This window comes from Silurus meridionalis, chromosome 23, assembly GCF_014805685.1.
Source record: "Silurus meridionalis isolate SWU-2019-XX chromosome 23, ASM1480568v1, whole genome shotgun sequence".
In the NCBI taxonomy this organism is placed as follows: Eukaryota; Metazoa; Chordata; class Actinopteri; order Siluriformes; family Siluridae; genus Silurus; species Silurus meridionalis.
In genome coordinates, this window is record NC_060906.1 from 6624101 (window position 1) to 6644468 (window position 20368).

Genomic DNA, 20368 nt, shown 5'->3' on the forward strand with positions numbered 1-20368 from the left:
CAATGCAGATTAACGAAAAAACAAAAGGAAAGCAGCAGAGGGGACACAATAATGGCAGACTGAAGCTACTAATGAGATTTGACATTTTTTGAAATGTGTGAAATGTATACATAAGTCAATAGGAGTGATGACACTGACGCAAATTCATTTATAAAAAAAAAAATATTTCCATAAAAATATCGAATATATTCCAAAAGCAAAAACACTTATACTGGGAACAGTTAAAATATTCAACCATATTTTTTGATTTCATACAAAAATAAATTAATAGTTTGTGCAGTTTTCTAAAGAAATTACTTTTAAAAGTTCATTTTTAACAATGGTCATTGTCCAAAAGCAGCTTTACAGAGTGAAAGTAAGTAAAAGTAAGTTTATCCATAATGAGTCACTGTGGCAAGGAAAAACTCCCTGAGATAGTATGAGGAGGAAACCCTGAGAAACAAATGCCCAGTCATTGCTGAGGCGTACCTTTCAGCGAAAAGCTCCAGAAGCAACCATCAATCTCCACACTTTGGCCTTCATCGTACATCTTTGCTTCAGAACCTTCATGGCTCCTCTTTCAACATTGTATTGTAATACCTTCATATCTGCCCTGTAGAAGGTGCTGGTGTCACTTTCTGTAGATCTTTACAGATCTCACAATGATTCTGTTATCAGTCGCCTCCCTTGTCTGGCCTGCCCCATATCTGGTTGTTAATACATCAGTGTTTTTTTCTTTCTTTTTCTTTTTTTTTTTCCAAAACTTCAAAATGGCATGAGCTCTTAGCCAAAGCTATAAAGAGGTCCAGGGTCAAGTCAGTTGACACACTGAAATGTCTCACTTCCAACCAGTGAAGGTTTTTTAAGAGGAGGCCACCAGCATACACCTTGAAAAAAATAGAAAATGTGTTTGTTCGAACAAAAGGTGACATATACATCTGTTTGTGATATATTTAATGATGTGATAGAATTCAGCTTACAGCTGAGAGTCTAACATTGATCTCAAAGTCAAGTGTCTTCAGTGTTCAGCAAAATGAACAAATGAATATGAATGTACCCTGTTGTAAGTTACCCTAAGTAACCATTAGAATTTTAATAAACCAATGAAAGTGAGGCTTTTTTAGCACAAGGATCATCATTATTTCACTGCTATTCCTTAATCATTGTTCAACAAGTAGGAATTTCCCAAGAAAAAAAGAATGTGATGCCCTTTTGACTTCTTCAATATTAACATAGAAAGGGAAATGCTAACATCCTGACCAGCTTCCTCTGCTCATTTATCGACGAACTAAGGAAAGTGAAGAGAAGAAGGGTATTTCCAGAAAGTGGAATTCCAAAACTCTAATTGCCGTCGCCTCAAGATTCCGGGACACGCTCCATGCAGGAGGTAAGCCACCTATTTAAATCACCCTCACAGCAGCTCTGGACTCAAAAACGCTTGACTGTGCGATCAAGTCACACATACTATCCTGATACTGTGACTATACCCTAAAAGGATTACATCCAGATACTCAATTACAATGGTAAGTACAAAGAATTTTAAGGGGCTGTTTAACATTTCTAAGTAAGATATTATTATAATTTAAAATTTTCAGCCTGTTGTTAGACATGCTTTAGATTTTTGTGTTTTATTCGACAGATAATGTTGCATCTTTCAAGGATTAAATGCAATAAATATGCAAAATCATCTGCAATTAAACAAAAATGTACAGCAAAAGAATCTGTTGAATTTAGGAGATTTTTTAGAATATTTTAAATACTCATACATTTGGTTTATTCTCATTTTATCGTATTATATCTTAGAATACTAGATCCATGTGACTGTATTCACTTTTGAAAAAATATTTTCATCCTATTAACACTTTGTTTCACTTTGGCAGGATTTCTACAATACGCATACATTTGCCATGTCTACATTGTTCATCTTTTTCTTCTCAGGTAAAAAAAAAAAACATTAAATTCTCAAAAAAGAATTATAAAAACATTTAATTGAGTAGCGGTAAAGAAATGAACGGTGTGCAATGATCGTCTTTGCTTCCTTATGCAGTATTGAATCAGTGGACGGGAGTTGAAGGCTGGTCGTACCATTACTCAGACACCACCATGGCCTGGGTCGAAGCTCGTGAATGGTGCAAGGAGAACTACACAGATATGGTGGCTATTCAAAACCGTGATGAAATCGAATATCTCAACACAGTGATTCCCAAGGCTACTACTGGATACTACTGGATTGGTATTCGTAAAATCAACGGCATCTGGACCTGGGTAGGAACCAATAAGCATCTGACGGCAGAGGCTGAGAACTGGGCCAAAGGGGAACCTAATAATGGAGGCAACAATGAGGACTGCGTGGAAATGTACATCAAGAGAGGCACTGATGACGGCAAGTGGAATGATGAGCATTGCCAAAAGAAGAAGTCTGCATTATGCTACACTGGTATGTATTTCCTGAAACAAAAAACACTACTCACCTTCTTGTTGTAGAAAAAATCGACTGGTTTGAGTTATTGTTAAAGTGAATTCAATGATTGAAAGTCAAAAAAGCAAACTTTGTTTTACAGCATCCTGTAAGAAAGACTCTTGTAGTCCTAATGGGGAGTGTGTTGAAACCATCAACAGCCACCAATGTGAATGTTTTGAAGGCTTTTATGGAAAAAAGTGTGAACACGGTGAGTAACATTATACATTTATTTGTGTTTTTTTATTTTGTACCTAGTACTGAGCTTCTAGCACCACATCGTTCCATAAATGCACAGATTTGAATTTTCAAACTTCTGCCATAAAATACTGAGACTGTAAAACTGACCTGTTCTGAATTCTGATTTTTTCAGTTGTTATATGTGAGGAAAAGTACATCTCTGCTCCTGAGAATGGCAGCGTCCAATGTAGCCACGCTTTCGGGAATTTTTCCTACAAATCCGAATGCAAATATTCATGCAATGAAGGCTACCAGTTAGTTGGGGCCAAAGTGACAGAGTGTGGTGCCACTAAAGCATGGTCCAACACCCCCCCAACCTGTGAACGTAAGAAGCTTTATTTTCAACTCTGTTTAAACCTTGCATTTGTATACAGCTTCAGTGAATTCCAGTGCAGAAAATACTGACGCTAAAATGCCTTATTAAAATCCATAGACATTTGAAGCAGATGCATGTTAAATGGAAAGCCGTACATGTACCTAATTTTATGTGTGACCCCTTCAATGTGAATCTCATAGAAGCAATCCTTTGTGTTTACTGCGCAGTTGTTCAGTGCCCCGGTATCGAGACTCCTCAGGATGGCAGTGTGTCCTGTACAGACCAAACTCTAAGCCTAGGCTCTGTATGCAGCTTCAGTTGTATTGAGGGCTTCATCCTGGAAGGTGCATCGAGCACAGAGTGTACAAAAACAGGAGATTGGAGTGCAAATGTTCCTAAATGCACAGGTACAGAACTTCAATTATTAAATGAGTCCACAGCATTTTTCTTCATGCTTACATCATAATAGATCATCTCCACCATCTTCTATATGTTTCAGTACACAAACTCAAACATTCATTTTCCTTCCACTTTTGCAGCTGTTCAGTGCCCCGCTGTCAAGACTCCTCAGGATGGCAGTGTGTCCTGTACAGACCAGACTCTAAGTCTAGGCTCTGTATGCAGCTTTAGCTGCAGTGAGGGCTTCATCCTGGAAGGTGCATCGAGCACAGAGTGTACAAAGACAGGAGAATGGAGCGCAGATGTTCCTAAATGCACAGGTACAGAACTTCAATTATTGAATAAGTCCACAGCATTTTTCTTCATGCTTGAAATAATAATAGATCATCTACACCATCTTCTATATGTTTCAGTACACAAACTCAAACATTTATTTTCCTTCCACTTTTGCAGCTGTTCAGTGCCCCGCTGTCAAGACTCCTCAGGATGGCAGTGTGTCCTGTACAGACCAAACTCTAAGTCTAGGCTCTGTATGCAGCTTCAGCTGTAGTGAGGGCTTCATCCTGGAAGGTGCATCGAGCACAGGGTGTACAAAGACAGGAGAATGGGCGCAGATGTTCCTAAATGCACAGGTACAAGACTCAGTTCAAAGATCATTAACCGCACTTCTGAGGTTTTATATAGTGCCTTCAATAAGTCTGTCCATGAGCCTGATCGCTTTTTGTGCACCTCACAGCGGTCCGTTGTCCGACTCTTGAAGAACCTTTGGAAGGGAAAATGAAATGCACTGGTGATAGCTATGGGAATCAGTGCACATTCAGCTGCAACAATGGGTACCAACTTTTGGGAGTGTCTGAGCTTACGTGCACTAAAACTGCTCAGTGGAGTCAAGTGACGCCATCCTGTACAGGTCAGAAGCAGGAACTAGTCCTTTACAACTTTCATGTTCTATATTCATGTACACGTTCTATAAGTTAAAACACATGGTGCAAACCAAATTCTGCTTAAATCTACTGTGCAGCTGTTCAGTGCCCCGCTGTCAAGACTCCTCAGGATGGCAGTGTGTCCTGTACAGATCAAACTCTAAGTCTAGGCTCTGTATGCAGCTTCAATTGTATTGAGGGCTTCATCCTGGAAGGTGCATCGAGCACAGAGTGTACAAAGACAGGAGATTGGAGTACAGATGTTCCTAAATGCACAGGTACAGAACTTCAATTATTGAATACGTCCACAGCATTTTTCTTCATGCTTGAAATCATAATAGATCATCTACACTATCTTCTATATGTTTCAGTACACAAACTCAAACATTTATTTTCCTTCCACTCCTGCAGTTGTTCAGTGCCCCGCTGTCAAGACTCCTCAGGATGGCAGTGTGTCCTGTACAGACCAAACTCTAAGTCTAGGCTCTGTATGCAGCTTCAGCTGTAGTGAGGGCTTCATCCTGGAAGGTGCATCGAGCACAGGATGTACAAAGACAGGAGAATGGGGCGCAGATGTTCCTAAATGTACAGGTACTAGTCTCAGTTCAAAGATCATTAACTGCACTTTTGAGGTTTTATATAGTGCCTTCAATAAGTCTGTCCATGAGCCTGATCGCTTTTTTGTGCACCTCACAGCGGTCCGTTGTCCGACTCTTGAAGAACCTTTGGGAGGGAAAATGAAATGCACTGGTGATAGCTATGGGAATCAGTGCACATTCAGCTGCAACAATGGGTACCAACTTTTGGGAGTGTCTGAGCTTACGTGCACTAAAACTGCTCAGTGGAGTCAAGTGACGCCATCCTGTACAGGTCAGAAGCAGGAACTAGTCCTTTACAACTTTTATGTTCTATATTCATGTATACGTTCTATAAGTTAAAACACATGGTGCAAACCAAATTCTGCTTAAATCTACTGTGCAGCTGTTCAGTGCCCCGCTGTCAAGACTCCTCAGGATGGCAGTGTGTCCTGTACAGACCAAACTCTAAGTCTAGGCTCTGTATGCAGCTTCAATTGTATTGAGGGCTTCATCCTGGAAGGTGCATCGAGCACAGAGTGTACAAAGACAGGAGATTGGAGCGCAGATGTTCCTAGATGCACAGGTACAGAACTTCAATTATTGAATACGTCCACAGCATTTTTCTTCATGCTTGAAATAATAATAGATCATCTACACCATCTTTTATATGTTTCAGTACACAAACTCAAACATTAATTTTCCTTCCACTTTTGCAGCTGTTCAGTGCCCCGCTGTCAAGACTCCTCAGGATGGCAGTGTGTCCTGTACAGACCAAACTCTAAGTCTAGGCTCTGTATGCAGCTTCAGCTGTAGTGAGGGCTTCATCCTGGAAGGTGCATCGAGCACAGAGTGTACAAAGACAGGAGAATGGAGCGCAGATGTTCCTAAATGCACAGGTACAGTACCCAGTTCAAAGATCATTCAAGGTTTATGACAGCACATACTAGTTCAAGGTTTCAATAACATGCAGAAAATTCATCCATTCGAATGCCATTTTTGGTACTTTCTCTCCAAATCTATCTTTTTTTTTTAGCAAATGTATCTTCGATATTCTCTCATGTTGGAAATGCCTTGAAAGAAATATGAAAATTCCATAAATTAAGCTACAAATCAGGCATCATTCTTTGCCTAATGTTATTGCTTTGTGTTCCTGTGTTGATTCATCAACAGTTTAATATCTGTGAATGTGTGACTCATGAAGTCTGGCTGCAGGCCCCCTCTGAAACTGTTGCCTGTATTTCAAATTCTTCTGATTGTTTCCTTCTACACAGCGGTGAGATGTCCTTACCTCCAAGATCTAATCAATGGTCTCAGGAACTGTTCTTCGGAGGAAAACCTTTTCAGTACTGCATGTTCCTTCAGCTGTCTCAATGGCTATGAGCTTCAAGGACACCAGATAGTGATGTGCAGCCTCAGTGGAAACTGGACTGGAGAGGTGCCAGAGTGCAAAGGTAGAAATCAGGTTCTGTCAGAATCTTTATGCTTTTAAATTATATATTTATATAATTATGTTATATAAACAAAATATTTACATTAAAAAAAAAATGTCAGATAGAAACCAATACAAGGTCACATCAATTGAATAGCGAGCTATAAACCAGGAGGCCCATTGTTATTTAAATATCTTTACCCACCTCCATCTATTTTTTATTTTTTATCTAAATTTCCAGAAGTCCAGTCTGAGCACAGTTTGTCTTTGGTGTCTGGTGTGACCATTGGTGTAGGAAGCGCCGCTGCATTATCCAGCTTGGGTTTTGCTTTCTGGATAATGAAAAGACTCAGAAAGTTGAAAGGTAAAAAGAAAGGATTCATTATTTCCTCCTCTGACCCTGACCTCTCTTCGTAATAGCTTTCTTTTTTTTAATATTCCTGCCTTTACTCTTTCTCTACATTCTTATCTTTATAAATATTTTTTTGTATTTATTTTATATAATAATATAAAACACAAGCTTATATAACAGTGCACTAATGTTATATATCAATGTGCTTCTCTTTTTTTTTTTTTATTACAGCGAAAAAGTTTGACCTTAGGTGAGTTTTAAATTCTTCTCCAAACTATTTACATGTTTGTCTTCATGTGTGTTGAATGTCGGTTTTGGGTTGTCATGCTGATCGGTCTGATGGGAATTTGTTTTCCAGTAACTCGGACATTGATGTGCCACCCCAGCAATACAAAAGTTTCGATAGTCTCATTTAGACAATAATGCTACAAGCTATATGGTAAGTTTAGAATGTTTCTTCTATAACACTATTAATACTATATATCAATATTGTATTATTTCTTGCTTGAGGCACATAATAAACTGTATAAACTAATTCTTTTTCCATTTTCTCCACACAGGTCTCTTACAACACCACTTTGCACACGGCAGTTTCAACTGTAGAGTGAATGAATACACTTATATTGCATTTTTAATGCTGGACATTGTCACAGAGCAGCTGTACTTGAATCCGATTATGGATTTCGATCCCGTATGAGTGAGTCAGAATGAAGGGTGATAAAATAATTCCCTAAAATTATATACTTTAAGAGGAAACAGACTCAAAAAATTTCTATTCAAACAAGACTTTTCAGTACAAACATCAGTCATTTTTTTTATTCCAAAGTTTTAGCTTTAAGTCTAGGTGAGGCTATCGACTGAACAATGAACAAAACTTGAAATATTTTCAATAATGCAGTCTTTAGACTGTCCTTGTGAGAACAACTTTAGGGTATCTTGTGTGGTACCAACCTCAGCATTCTGTAGGCTAGCCATGTGGTAGAGATCTTCACCAGCAGTGTTCTAAGGTGAAGGAGCTTCAAGCAGACATGAGGGAGAATCTAGCATGGCTGAAAGGGAGAGCCAGTTTTCTAAAGTGAGGTTGATCCTCAATCCTCTGTAGGACTGCCTAAAGAAAGACATTCCTGCACATGTATTAGTTATTTAATATATCTTCTGTGTTTCCATGGAAGTATTTATTATGTAATTTATTCAGCATATTGTTCTATGCTGTTTGTGCTGTATATGAATTTCATGATGTTTATGAAGAGCTACGTATATGTTCTGTCTTTTTTTTATTTTTTATTTTTTGCTGTTTCATTGTCATATTGTGAATATATTTAAAGTGGTTATTTTGCTTATTGTAGCCACCTCTTTTTTATTTATATATTTTTTTAAGTGCTAAGATGTGTTTTTATTCTATTAAAATGTGACTTATCAATAAATGTTAATTTGCAAAATAAATATAATATTGGTTTGTGTTTTTTTTTTTAAAGCAAATGTTTACAAAATAAAAAATGATTTAAAAAACAGAAAACAGAAAAGGGACCCCTGGGGTCAGGGGTCTTGCACAGGGGCCCAGCATTGGCAGCTTGGTGTAGTTGAGATTTGAAATCACAACCTTCTGATCAATCAAAGATTTTACTGATATAATTAAGGAAATCTAATGAAAACACATTAATTAAGCAAGCAGCTGAGAAAAAGAAAGAAAAAAAATACGGGAGAAAGGAAATCCAAGGGAGTATGAAAGATCACAGTTTGATTTCGGTCACAGTGGAGCTCAGTGAGTGAATTACTTTATTGTTCTACTTCCCTTTATGTGTGTCATTGACATTGAGCCAAACACTGAGATAAACACATTGACTGTGTTTTGATGACCAGGCCAGTCTGGATGGGCTTTTTTTCTGTAACTGTGGCTGAGGTGGAAAGAAAAATTATGACCCCTGAACAGTGAATATTGTAGGAAAGGGGGAGCCCAGTGGATAAGAAATTGGATTTCTGATTGGAAGGTCATGGGTTCAAATTCCAGGACCACCAAGCTGCCCCTGCTTTCGCCTTGACCAAGTCCCTTAACCTCAGTTGCTAAGCTGTTCAACTGAGATAAATGTTAGTCGCTCCTGATAAGGGGGTCTGCCAGGTATGTACAGTTGTGTTCAAAATTATTCAACCCCCACTGAAATTGATTGTTTTGGTCGGTTTGACATTGATTATGATCATTCAGTCATCCTGCTTACAATTAAATCAAAGAGGCACGTGTAGGTCAGACAAATATAACATAACATTTATAATGAAATAACCACAAATGTCTTTTCTGAGCTCACATCATTATCAGTTTTATTCAACCCCCAAGTGACATTCAATCTTAGTACTTAGTACAACATCCTTTTACAGTTATAACAGCTTTTAAACGTGAAGCATAGCTTGACACAAGTGTCTTGCAGCGATCTACGGGTATCTTCGCCCATTCATCATGGGCAAAAGCCTCCAGTTCAGTCACATTCTTAGGCTTGCGCACTGCAACTGCTTTCTTTAAGTCCCACCAGAGGTTCTCAATCGGATTTAAGTCTGGTGACTGCGATGGCCACTTCAAAATGTTCCAGCCTTTAATCTGCAACCATGCTCTAGTGGACTTGGAGGTATGCTTGGGATCATTGTCCTGTTGAAAGGTCCAACGCCTTCCAAGCCTCAGGTTTGTGACGGACTGCATCACATTGTCATCCAATATCTCCTGGTACTGAAGAGAATTCATGGTACCTTGCACACGCTGAAGCTTCCCAGTACCTGCAGAAGCAAAACAGCCCCAAAGCATGATTGACCCCCCGCCATGCTTCACAGTAGGCAAGGTGTTCTTTTCTTCATAGGCCTTGTTCTTCCTCCTCCAAACATAGCGTTGATCCATGGGCCCAAACAGTTCTAATTTTGTTTCATCAGTCCACAGAACACTATCCCAAAACTTCTGTGGTTTGTCCACATGACTTTTGGCATACTGCAGTCGACTCTTCTTATTCTTTGGGGACAGCAAGGGGGTGCGCCTGGGAGTTCTGGCATGGAGGCCTTCATTACGCAGGGTGCGCCGTATTGTCTGAGCAGAAACTTCAGTACCCACATCTGACAAATCTTTTCTCAGTTCCTCAGCAGTCACACGGGGACTTTTCTCCACTCTACGCTTCAGGTAGCGCACAGCAGTCGAAGTCAGCATCTTCTTTCTGCCACGACCAGGTAGCGTTTCAACAGTGCCCTTTGCCTTGAATTTGCGAATGATGCTTCCTATGGTGTCTCTTGGTATGTTTAACATCTTTGCAATCTTCTTATAGCCATTGCCCTTCCTGTGAAGAGTAATCACCTGTTCTCTTGTCTTCCTGGACCATTCTCTTGACCTCACCATGTTTGTAACCACACCAGTAAATGTCTAGAAGGAGCTGAGTATCACAGTCATTTTAAAGCTGCCTAATTGGTGCTTATTAGGCTTTATTGCTGCTCCCTGATATCCACAGGTGTTTTCAATACCTGATTGAAAACACTTCATTGAACCTCTGTTCTTCAGAGTGGTAGTCTTTAAAGGGGTTGAATAATTATGTCAATGAAGAATTCACAAAAGAAACATTTACTACTGTATTACAAAACTAATTGATGTCATTTTAGTTGCATATGGTTCTTTAAGAAGTCCTTGTAGGATTTCATTCTGAATACAATTACAAATGTACACTAAATTCCCTAAAACCATTTACAGCATTGGGGGTTGAATAATTTTGAACACAACTGTATGTATGTATGTATATATATATATATATAAATAGATATAGATATAGATATAGATATAGATAGATAGATAGATAGAGAGAGAGAGAGAGAGAGAGAGAGAGAGAGAGAGAGAGAGATTTTGGCAGTGTGATGGCTGAGAAATTCAGAACAAACACCAATAAGGATTTAAAGCAGATTGATCTTTTTTGCAAATGGTCCATTAAAGTATGCTGTCCAATAGGTTAGAACTACATTTGCCGATTTGCTGCAGTTCTGCATTTGTCCATCAGTGAACAGTTGAGAAGTTTAACAATGATGAAACTATTATGAATAGACTCGAATAAATCGATTAAAGGATTCGACTCATCACCCAGATTTTGAGTTCTTTCCTTATATCATTCCACGGAGTTTTCCTCTTAGCACCATCATCACTTGTTTGCTCATTAGGGACAAACTTACTGAGGGACAATCATACCTGCATAAAACTATAGATACCTTACTGCAAAACTTACTCCAAGTTCAAAGTCACCGATTCCAAAATGACTTGAGTAAAACTTCTCTTAAGTATCTGATTTGAACAGTACTTGAGTATTTGACTCATATTGAAAGTAGACTCAAAGATTCACTAGTCCTCAACACCAAGACACATGTTAGTTAAGAGCCAATAACCATTTCATTTTCCTTAAAAACAGATGTTTTATTTCCTAAAACACAAATCGATTTGTACTTGTAATGGGGTAGAATGGCCTCTCCCTGAACTGTATGTTGCTCTGTATTGCTCAACAGGTGGTTAATTGGATGTCTAATTGGTTGTATTTAAATTCCCAGAAGGAAGTGCAGGAAGGTCCATTGATACCCTTTCCAGTTTCCAGTTTCCCAAATTCCTGTTGTCATCCTTTCCATCTTAAGTTACAAAGGGTTCACAGTTGATTTTTATGAATGAAGCAGCCCTTCTTCCAGATACCTCCCTTCTTTGTGTTTTCTGTCTGTAGCATTGTTCTGATCTGGACAGTCAACTTCGGGTCAAGCTTCTTGTGCTATTTGGGTCAATGTGGCTGTATCTCATACAAGCTGCAGAATACCGTCAACGGTGCAACTTTTGATATCATGGCTTCGATTATTGACTGGTTTCTGTCTCGAGAGATTTTCTGGGTTTTGCTTGATTACGAAGGCTTCTTCATTTATCTTTTTCAGTTTGGTTTAACTGGATTGTTTTCTCTTTACTATATTTTTATTACAAGACCTAAACCCTTTTTGCTTTTGTGTAGGTAGTACTCTACCCCCAGGGAGAGTCTCTGTCCTGTGTTTGGTTATAATAGACCCTCTGTTCTCTGATATTTTCATAAAATTTACATTTTCACCATTTATTTTTTTGTATATCAAGTCATGATTAAGGTGGGCATGTAGCCATTTTTGCTATGGACAACTCGCCTGGTCTAAATGTTTTTTACTATCAAGTTTTAGTATTTTTGTGCAGATGTCTTTTTTATTTTGGTAATCTGGAGGTCACATCTCTGGCTTGTCATTGTGACTACAAACTTGTGTTCTTGAATGGTTCCCTGTGCCCTAATTCCAGGGTGTAGTTGGATAGAATTTCTAGTGAACTAGTATATTCAATTACTGACCCACCCATACGTTGTGCCACATACTGTAAACCACAACACTCTATTAACCATGCCTGAATGAAAAAAAAAAGTAGTAAAGCATTTTTTCAAAAATTGGCTTCAATTAACAAAGTAAATTAATTTGAGATGAAGTGAAACCACATATCCAGAGCTGGTTGAGTGATTGCAATAATGTATTTGGTTGCACTAATTGTCTATTAAAATATAATGGATTAAAAAGTACATATCTTGAATCATAATTGTGCTATGCAAAGAAAATTCAGTAGAGAGGAAAAAAGATGCTGATAGAGACTACTCATTAAAAAAAACATATTCTTATTCAATTTACTTCTGTAGAGCTGTTTTTTTTTTACAATATCCACTGCTATACAAATAAAGTTGAATTCACTCAAACTGAATTAAATTCTTATTTTTAAATGTCCTTTATATAAAAAAGTTTATTACTAGGAGCAGAATGATTCCTGTCATGTCTCAGAAGAAAAATCGATTCTTTTCTGTTCACAGTGGTACAATTCACAAAACAAAATTCTGACATCAACATCATTTTTTTTCACCTTGTGCACCAGGGTTAGAGACCAGCATTTACCCCTCGGTCATGGGGTCAGAATGATTACATTGTGATCATGTACAAAAGCATATCCTGCCATTTACCATCAGCTGCCAGTCAACATTAGAATGAGTCTAAAGTAACCTGCTGCCAGACAGTGACCGGGTGTGCTAGTGGAAGGACTTAAGATACAAACAGAAGACTAAATCATGGTATGTATTTTTTAAAGCACTTCTAACAAACAAATATTCATGTGGTATAATGCCAAACAAAAATATTGTATTAATACATTTTTAGAACTTCTTATGCTACTGAACATTTCTGATATTTAGGCTGGAGGTTTGACATCGTTCATGAGGCCATATGCACAAACACAACTTTTGCTGTACTTCAGTTTAACCTATGGTAAGTCATCCGGTTAAATGTTTCTCACATTTATATTATCGCTCAAATGTTGGAACAAGGCTGCTCATTAAAGGATTTTCCGAATGCTTTTTGATATTGTAGAATGAATTAGGTAAATGGTAAAACCTTCCAATGTATATAATGGAATGTCACATTTTAAATATATTACAGAATGCTTGATAAAGCTTTGTACAGATTGTAGAGTCTCAACCTACTTTGAGACATTATGATATATCATTTTGACTAAATGTCATTGACTAAAACAGAATGTATTAAAACTTTCTTTAGAAATACATAATCTATCTAATCTGCCCAATCCATTGACTGGTTTGTAGCATAAATCATTTTTCAAAAACGCAGTCCTAATGGTATCTGAAGCGTGTTTATTTTCCATGACTTTATAGTGCAGGTATTGTGCTGGACCTACATCTATTCCGATAAGACGATGAGTTGGACTGATGCAGAGGCATGGTGTAAAACTAAATCCCAGAAAATGATGCTCATTGTAAATGAAGAAGAGAACAACTACCTAAAAAATCACCTTCCAAAACAATACTATTGGATTGGTCTCCGAAAGACTGAAGGCATTTGGAAATGGCATGGGGCAGAAAAGAATTTAACGGGTAACGGATTCTGGGCTCCCAAAGAACCAAATAGCAAAACAAAAGATGAGGACTGTGTGGAAATATACATTAATAACAACCAAAATAATGGCAAGTGGAATGATGACAGCTGCTCCAAACAGAAATATGCCTTATGCTATAATGGTAAGGATATGCCCAAAAGTGACTTATTGAAGTTTCACTAACTGCTTCTTTAGTACTACTGCTTTTCTGTCAGCTTAGATAGCGCTTCTCCAGATATCATTTCTAAAACACACTAATAACTAACTAATCACTTACTGCTATTACCTTTACATTTCCTGCATTTGGCAGACGTTCTGCTGGGAAATGGTATTTCAGTGATTAAGCTGTTGGACTTCTAATCAGAAGGCTGTGAGCCCAAATCCCAGTGCTGCCACGTCTGGGCACTTGACCTGGGCCCTAAACCCACAACTGCTCAATTGTATAAATGATGTCATTGTATGTTGCTCTGGATAAGGGCATCTGCCAAATGTTTTGAATGATCTTATCCCATCTTATTTAATCCTTATCTTATCTTTATATATCGTTATATTCTTTCACTTCACCCAGAAAATGCCCATAGAGACAATATGTTTAGCTTAATGGTTAGCCACTGAGCTACCCGAGCTACAGCTCTGTTCGGGTGTTGGTGTCACATGACTAGTTTCTTAAATATCTACTGTTAAATGTTAAATTAATAGCTAGTAATGAGAGCAGTTCAAATATATTAAAGCATTCATTTGTATGCATTTTTGTATGATACAGTGATACAGCTACCATATACAGAACCATGTACAATATTTAGAGGTGTAGTAGTATCTTTTTTTGGGTGAGTTTAAATGAACCCAGCATACCTGTCTTCTCATTTAGAATCTGCTCAGAAGAAAGATGGCTGCATGGTGTACAAGTAATTCATCCAGATTTATTTTTATTTTGGTTCTTGTTCATGTGCAGCATCATGTTTTAATAATTCCTGCGGCAACAACGCTATGTGTGTGGAGACTATCGGCAGCTACACATGCAAGTGTAATCCAGGATTTACGGGTCCAAAGTGCACAGAGGGTAATCTGATGTTTTCCAACATTTTATACATGATTTAACATCGAGGTTATATTTACAATATATCTGTAGATATGAATTATTGGTAGGTTTTTATTTTTTGTAGGTTTATCTTTATTCATTTTTTTCAATGACAGTTCAGTGCCCTCCACTTGCAATCATTAACGGTAGGATGGACTGCAGCCATCATCGGCACACAAACAGCTACATATCTACATGTAGCTTCAGCTGTGAAGAGGGCTTTGAGTTGAGTGGTTCACACAAAACCCTGTGTGATCACAATGGCCAGTGGACACACAGCACCCCAAACTGCACAGGTACTTTTTTTGAAATACAGTACAGAATATTTTGACCCTGTCAAAATGAAACTGAATGGTCTCTTCCCCGTAGCCATCTTGTGTAAGGCTCTCCGTGTGCCTCATGGTGGCATTGTGAGCTGTCATAGAGGCAACAGTACTATCTGCACGGTACAGTGTCCCTCTGACTACCTGCTGCTGGGAGTGCATGAATATACCTGCAGACCCGATGGTTCATGGAGCCCATTCCAACCTCTGTGTGCAAGTGAGAATTGTCTTTTATTCACACAATGTTAATATTAAAATTTACTATTACAAATAAACAAAAGCATGTCTACAATATTTTTAATTGTTTTATAGATTTCATCAGTGGTTCTTACTTTCACACCCTACAATGTCCTTATTTTTGTCCATGAGTATATATTAAAATATTCCCAATAGTCTATACCCTTCATTTCATAGCTTTATTCTCCAAGTGTTAGAGTTTCTATCCAATCAGATTTCAGCCTTCACATCACATTGCCAGGGTTTAAAATAATCTGCATGAGGCCTTTAGAATCAGCAGTGCAGAAGCCTGTAGTGTAAAGTACATGTTGCTTAAAGGCTGTAACTTTAACTAATTTTGAGTCGGGCCGTCTAGTAGGCGTACAATAACATTGGCATTTTCACATCCTTTGATTGGATGGGCAGAGAGCGCACTAGTCAGAGCAAACCACATCTGTAGCAAACTGGACAAGCTCAAATATATTCATGTGGATTTAATAGCTGTTTTCATTCCACAATGGTTGACAGAGAAGAAATTGATTTGGTCACAGATTTATCCATTTGTTTGGAGGTAAGGTTGTTTACAAGGTGGACTTTTCAAGAAAAGCTGGACATCGTGAGCAAATGTCGGCCAAAACAATCCAAAACAGTTGTTACATTCATGTTTTTTATAAAGCATTTATACTTTTGCGTTTTTCCCCTGTAGAATTTGCACAAAAACACTCAATTTGAATGTATTATAATATAATGCACAGAAAATAAATGCACATAAATCCCCGGGACATTTTTTTAAGTTAATATTTTGATGCTTCTTCTAGCGATGATGTATGCGGGAGATGCAGCTGTGGCTACAGTGAGAGGAGGCTTGAATTGTGTTTTTTGCTTTAGTAATGACATTCATTCTTCCTGTATGAGATTCCTGTCTGTGATGCAGCGCTCTGTTTTACTGCACTTCGCTCTAAAACTGATGCTTTCTATAGCCATGGCGTCATACTGATGATATTAAGAGGGACTTGTTTCAGGTAGGACACCACTAAAGCCCGGTTGTGAAATGCACAGTCCATCACTGGTAATATCCGTGTTAGATTTAAGAAATGTAATGTAATTTCAAAACGCATACACTGCGCATATAATCAATGAAAGAAATACAACGTTTACGTTCTCAGGTTTCAAACATATGCTGGTGGCATCGGCAGGAGGTGCACTGTTTTCTACCATCTGCTGCTGTATGTTCTGCTCTTCCTATTGCAGAACGAGTAAGTGTTTTCTTTTCACTTCTTACACACAACAGGAACTTTAGCAATCAATCTTTAAGAATTTAAATGTATTAATGTTTTTTGGTCTTTTTCTTCTGTTTGACAGGGAATAAGTCAGTGAGACAAAAGTAAGACATTCATTTTATTTCTTCAATGTATTCAACGTTATACATTCCAGTATTCCAGTATCCAGCGAATACTTTTAGAACTGGAATGTCACCTCCATGCCAGGTCTTCTAATTTGCCATAAATGCCTGAATTCCCTAATGTTCCTGTGGCAGAATCTGCAAATTCCTTAAAGCCATGCTCCAAAATCTAATGAAAGACCTTTCATAGTGTAGGTTATTATAAGGGCAAAGGAACCAGCTCTGTGTTTTTGTGCATTGCTTTGAAAAGCACACTTTGGTGTGATGTCAGATGAATTAAATGTATGTCTACATACATTTGACTTAACCAATGTTCTATTATATTAATTAAATGGGAAAGTGGGGGGATGTTAGGGCTTCCGGAACAAGTGGAGTATTCTCAGGTGTACATTTCCTTGGCAAGTACAAATAATATATTGTAAATTTCACGGCTGTAACCTCCTGTGGGTAGCCTAGAATAGATTGAATTCATCGTTTGGACAATCTTTTCTGTGTCCTGGCATTTGTCAACATAATTATAGAATCACAATTACATACAGGGAGTACCGTTCTGCCTCGTTACCTGGTCCAGACTTTAATAAATGCAACTTATAAATCTGAAGAAGAGACCATTCTTAATATAAGGACCAGTCGTAGTGTTTTGCTGACGATGAAAATCACTTATGAAGCAAAATACTAGCAAAATAATAGCTCTATGTCACTTTTTAGGGTTTTTCCCATAGCTCTCCTTCTTCTGAAAAAAAAAATGCTTTCTTCAGCCAGAATGAGGAATTTCACAACAATGATTGCAAAATAAGAAGGAACTATGGCATAATCCACTGAAGTAGCTTGAATGCATTTGGCCAATTATGCACCAGTGCTATGAATCTGCATTATTTTCCAGTATACAGGCAATTTATAGCATGTAATCCACTATCTGAATTAGGGATGCACCGAAATGAAAATTCTTGGCCGAAACCGAAAACCGAAAAAGGAGGAAAGCAAGGCCGAAAACCGAAGACCGAAACACCGAAAGAAATTATGCCAATTATTATTACCATTGCATTTATGGCTATGACTATGTACTAACCTTACTAAAATCAAGGCATTTCAATTTTTGTTTCAAAGAATAAATCAATTACAAATTATGAAAATATTTATTTATAGCACATTGCAACAATGCACAGGATAAAATTAATTAAAATTCAAACTTAAATGTTTAACTTAAATGCACTCATGTGTACATTAAATAATAATGTACAGGCCATCTGGCCTGCTGAAAGGTTGTAAAATTAAATATGTTCTTTCATAAAAATACAACAATATCACTGGGAAACTTCCTGCCTTTTCAAAAACGTCCGCCACAGACGGAGTGCGCATGCTCGGACGGGTTTTGCTTTTCTGTGTTGCTCTCATATTCAGCATAGCGATCGGATGTTTGGATTTCAGGTGATAAATTAAACCCGACGTGGAGAAAGTCTTTGCAGACGCACAACCTCTTGAAATTTTGGCATTACATGTTTTGCAAACCGCTATCCGTGGGTCTTTCTCAGATATACTGAAATACGTCCACACTGACAAGCACGTGCAGGCCGCGTTTTCTGTTTGCGTCATCACAACAAACTGTTTTCGGAATGCACTTTTCGTTTTTTTTGGCCCAAAAGTGCATTTTCGGTGCATCCCTAATCTGATTTTATTGGGCTAAGCTTGCCTGTCCATCTCTAAATGACTTGCAATTATGTGCCCTCTGATTCCCAGTTTTATTACTGCTTGTAGTGTTCCAACCAGCACAGCAGCCTTATACTCTATTTCACCAAGAGCATTAGCATGTAATGTGAGGTAAATCTCATGCGAATAAACCGAAGCAATATTGGAGTGGGGTCTTGGTAGTGATGCCCCAACAACTTATCAAATCAGAGACGGAGAAAACAGTCAACAGAAAAACAGACACAAAAGCAGAATGTCTACATACTGTATGCTCACAATTTCTTTATTGTCCACAATCCCCTCAGAGACGTTGCTCTGTGGTTTAGAATAATGGTCATAAATGTTCCAGGCAGGAACACAGGAGTGTACTTCTCTTGATGGTTATTGATGGGTACATGCACAGGATCATTGTCGTGTACACATAGCCCAGGGCTCTACCCATCCAGGGATGTAACTGTAAAATGGTAGCTTAAGGTTAACAGCGTAGATTCTTGGTAAGGGACAAGTCCATGAAGTGCCCACGCAATGGTTTCCATGACCATGGTCTACCACATGATGCTGCTGAGGCTCCTTCCTTTGTCATCAGGTTGTCATCACGTTATACAACCCAAATTAATCCAGAATGTCAGTTGCCTCGAGATCTCAGAGCTCTTTTGCTTTAAGGATGCAGAAAATACATATTTGCAATCTATATTTGAGCCACTGCTGTCCTACTGAGGTCAATAATCTCAGCAAGAACATACAAAAAAAGTCCAAATTTACAGACATTTTATAATCACAGTTATATTACTGATAACATGCACATACAGAAATACTCCAATAATATCAAAGGACACCACCTAGCAATCTGGAATACTGTATAATGTAGCAGAACTGATCTGATTTTGTTCTTCATCCTCAGCGATCGACAGGAGGAAATGAATCCAGCATATGATGCAAGTGATGCACCACTGGAGGTCCCACTGAGCTCTGTGTGACATTTAGTTTCACCACATCATGTTTACTTGACTAATTACGTCAATTTATAAACATAAATTTCACTCTCTACATATAAATACCATCGCATACAAATGTGCATTTGATGCTTCGCGATACAAATGCCAACTTGTATCCGATGCACACTTTTTAAAAATTGATGCGTCACGCAATGTCAACTTTTATGCTGAAGCACCGATGCCAATCAGTGAAGTAGTATACAGTGCCCTCCACGATTATTGGCAGCCCTGTTTAAGATGTGGTCGTGGACCTCTAAAAATTCTCCTTTTTCTTAAAACAACATAGAACCCAAATGCAAAAAAAGAGAAAAATTTAAGTACATTACTTTGGTGGTAAAAAAATCACACATTTAGAAAAAAAAAAAACCCTTGAAATCATGTGTGCCACGATTATTGGCACCCCTGATGTTAATACTTTGTACAACCTCCTTTTGCCAACAAGACAGCACTTAATCTCCTCCTATAACATTTCACAAGATTGGAGAACACAGAGAGAGGGATTTTTGACCATTCTTCTTTGCACAATCTTTCTAGATCATCCAGTGTCCTGGGTCCTCTCTTATGCACTCTTCTCTTTAGCTCGCCCCACAGGTTTTCGATTGGGTTGAGGTCTGGGGACTGAGATGGCCATGGGAGGACCTTGAGTTTGTGACTGCTGAACCACTTTTGTGTAGATTTTGCCACATGTTTTGGATCATTATCCTGCTGAAAGACCCAATGACGACCCATCTTCAGCTTTCTGGCAGAGGCCATCAGGTTTTTATTTAAAATATCCTGGTACTTCAAAGCGTTCATAATGCCATGCACCCTAACAAGGTTCCCAGGGCCTTTGGAAGAGAAACAGGCCCACAGCATCACAGATCCTCCACCATACTTCACGGTGGGCATGAGGTGCTTTTCGGCATACTCATCTTTTGTTTTACGCCAGACCCACTTAGAGTGTTTGTTGCCAAAAAGCTCAATCTTAGTCTCATCTGACCAAAGCACACGATCCCAGTTGAAGTCCCAGTACCGCTTAGCAAACTCCAGGCGTTTACGTTTGTGAGTGTTAGTGAGAAAAGGCTTTTTCCTT

General features: G+C 38.3%; 2 protein-coding genes and 1 long non-coding RNA gene across 6 annotated transcripts; 2 read left to right on the forward strand and 1 right to left on the reverse strand.

The window, feature by feature from the left end:
- The first annotated feature begins 872 nt into the window (after window positions 1-872).
- Window positions 873-8099, forward strand: LOC124376557 (E-selectin-like). 3 transcript variants are annotated; one of them, XM_046835711.1, is made up of 18 exons: window positions 873-1502; window positions 1860-1917; window positions 2027-2416; window positions 2541-2648; window positions 2811-3002; window positions 3221-3400; window positions 3533-3712; window positions 4129-4302; window positions 4414-4593; window positions 4727-4906; window positions 5012-5185; window positions 5297-5476; window positions 5610-5789; window positions 6165-6344; window positions 6564-6686; window positions 6906-6924; window positions 7033-7113; window positions 7235-8099. In XM_046835711.1, exons 1-17 carry the CDS (start codon window positions 1500-1502, stop codon window positions 7088-7090), a joined length of 2559 nt encoding a protein of 852 aa, XP_046691667.1. In that variant the 5' UTR covers window positions 873-1499; the 3' UTR covers window positions 7091-7113; window positions 7235-8099. The 3 variants fall into 3 exon arrangements, with proteins under 3 accessions (XP_046691667.1, XP_046691668.1, XP_046691669.1); XM_046835712.1 differs by lacking the exon at window positions 5297-5476 and having other exon boundaries at window positions 7235-8098; XM_046835713.1 differs by lacking the exons at window positions 4727-4906; window positions 5012-5185.
- On the reverse strand, window positions 2492-3574 carry LOC124376560. Its single transcript, XR_006923856.1, has 4 exons — window positions 3453-3574; window positions 3155-3330; window positions 2786-2994; window positions 2492-2622 (listed from the first exon to the last, which is right to left on the reverse strand). It is a non-coding gene; the product is annotated as an uncharacterized LOC124376560 (long non-coding RNA).
- Window positions 8100-12181: 4082 nt separating the features above from the next.
- On the forward strand, window positions 12182-19524 carry LOC124376558 (P-selectin-like). 2 transcript variants are annotated; one of them, XM_046835715.1, is made up of 9 exons: window positions 12182-12778; window positions 12864-12971; window positions 13376-13738; window positions 14549-14656; window positions 14791-14970; window positions 15044-15214; window positions 16380-16469; window positions 16576-16597; window positions 19203-19524. In XM_046835715.1, exons 2-9 carry the CDS (start codon window positions 12920-12922, stop codon window positions 19276-19278), a joined length of 1062 nt encoding a protein of 353 aa, XP_046691671.1. In that variant the 5' UTR covers window positions 12182-12778; window positions 12864-12919; the 3' UTR covers window positions 19279-19524. The 2 variants fall into 2 exon arrangements, with proteins under 2 accessions (XP_046691671.1, XP_046691670.1); XM_046835714.1 differs by having other exon boundaries at window positions 12183-12778; window positions 12899-12971.
- Window positions 19525-20368: the final 844 nt, after the last annotated feature.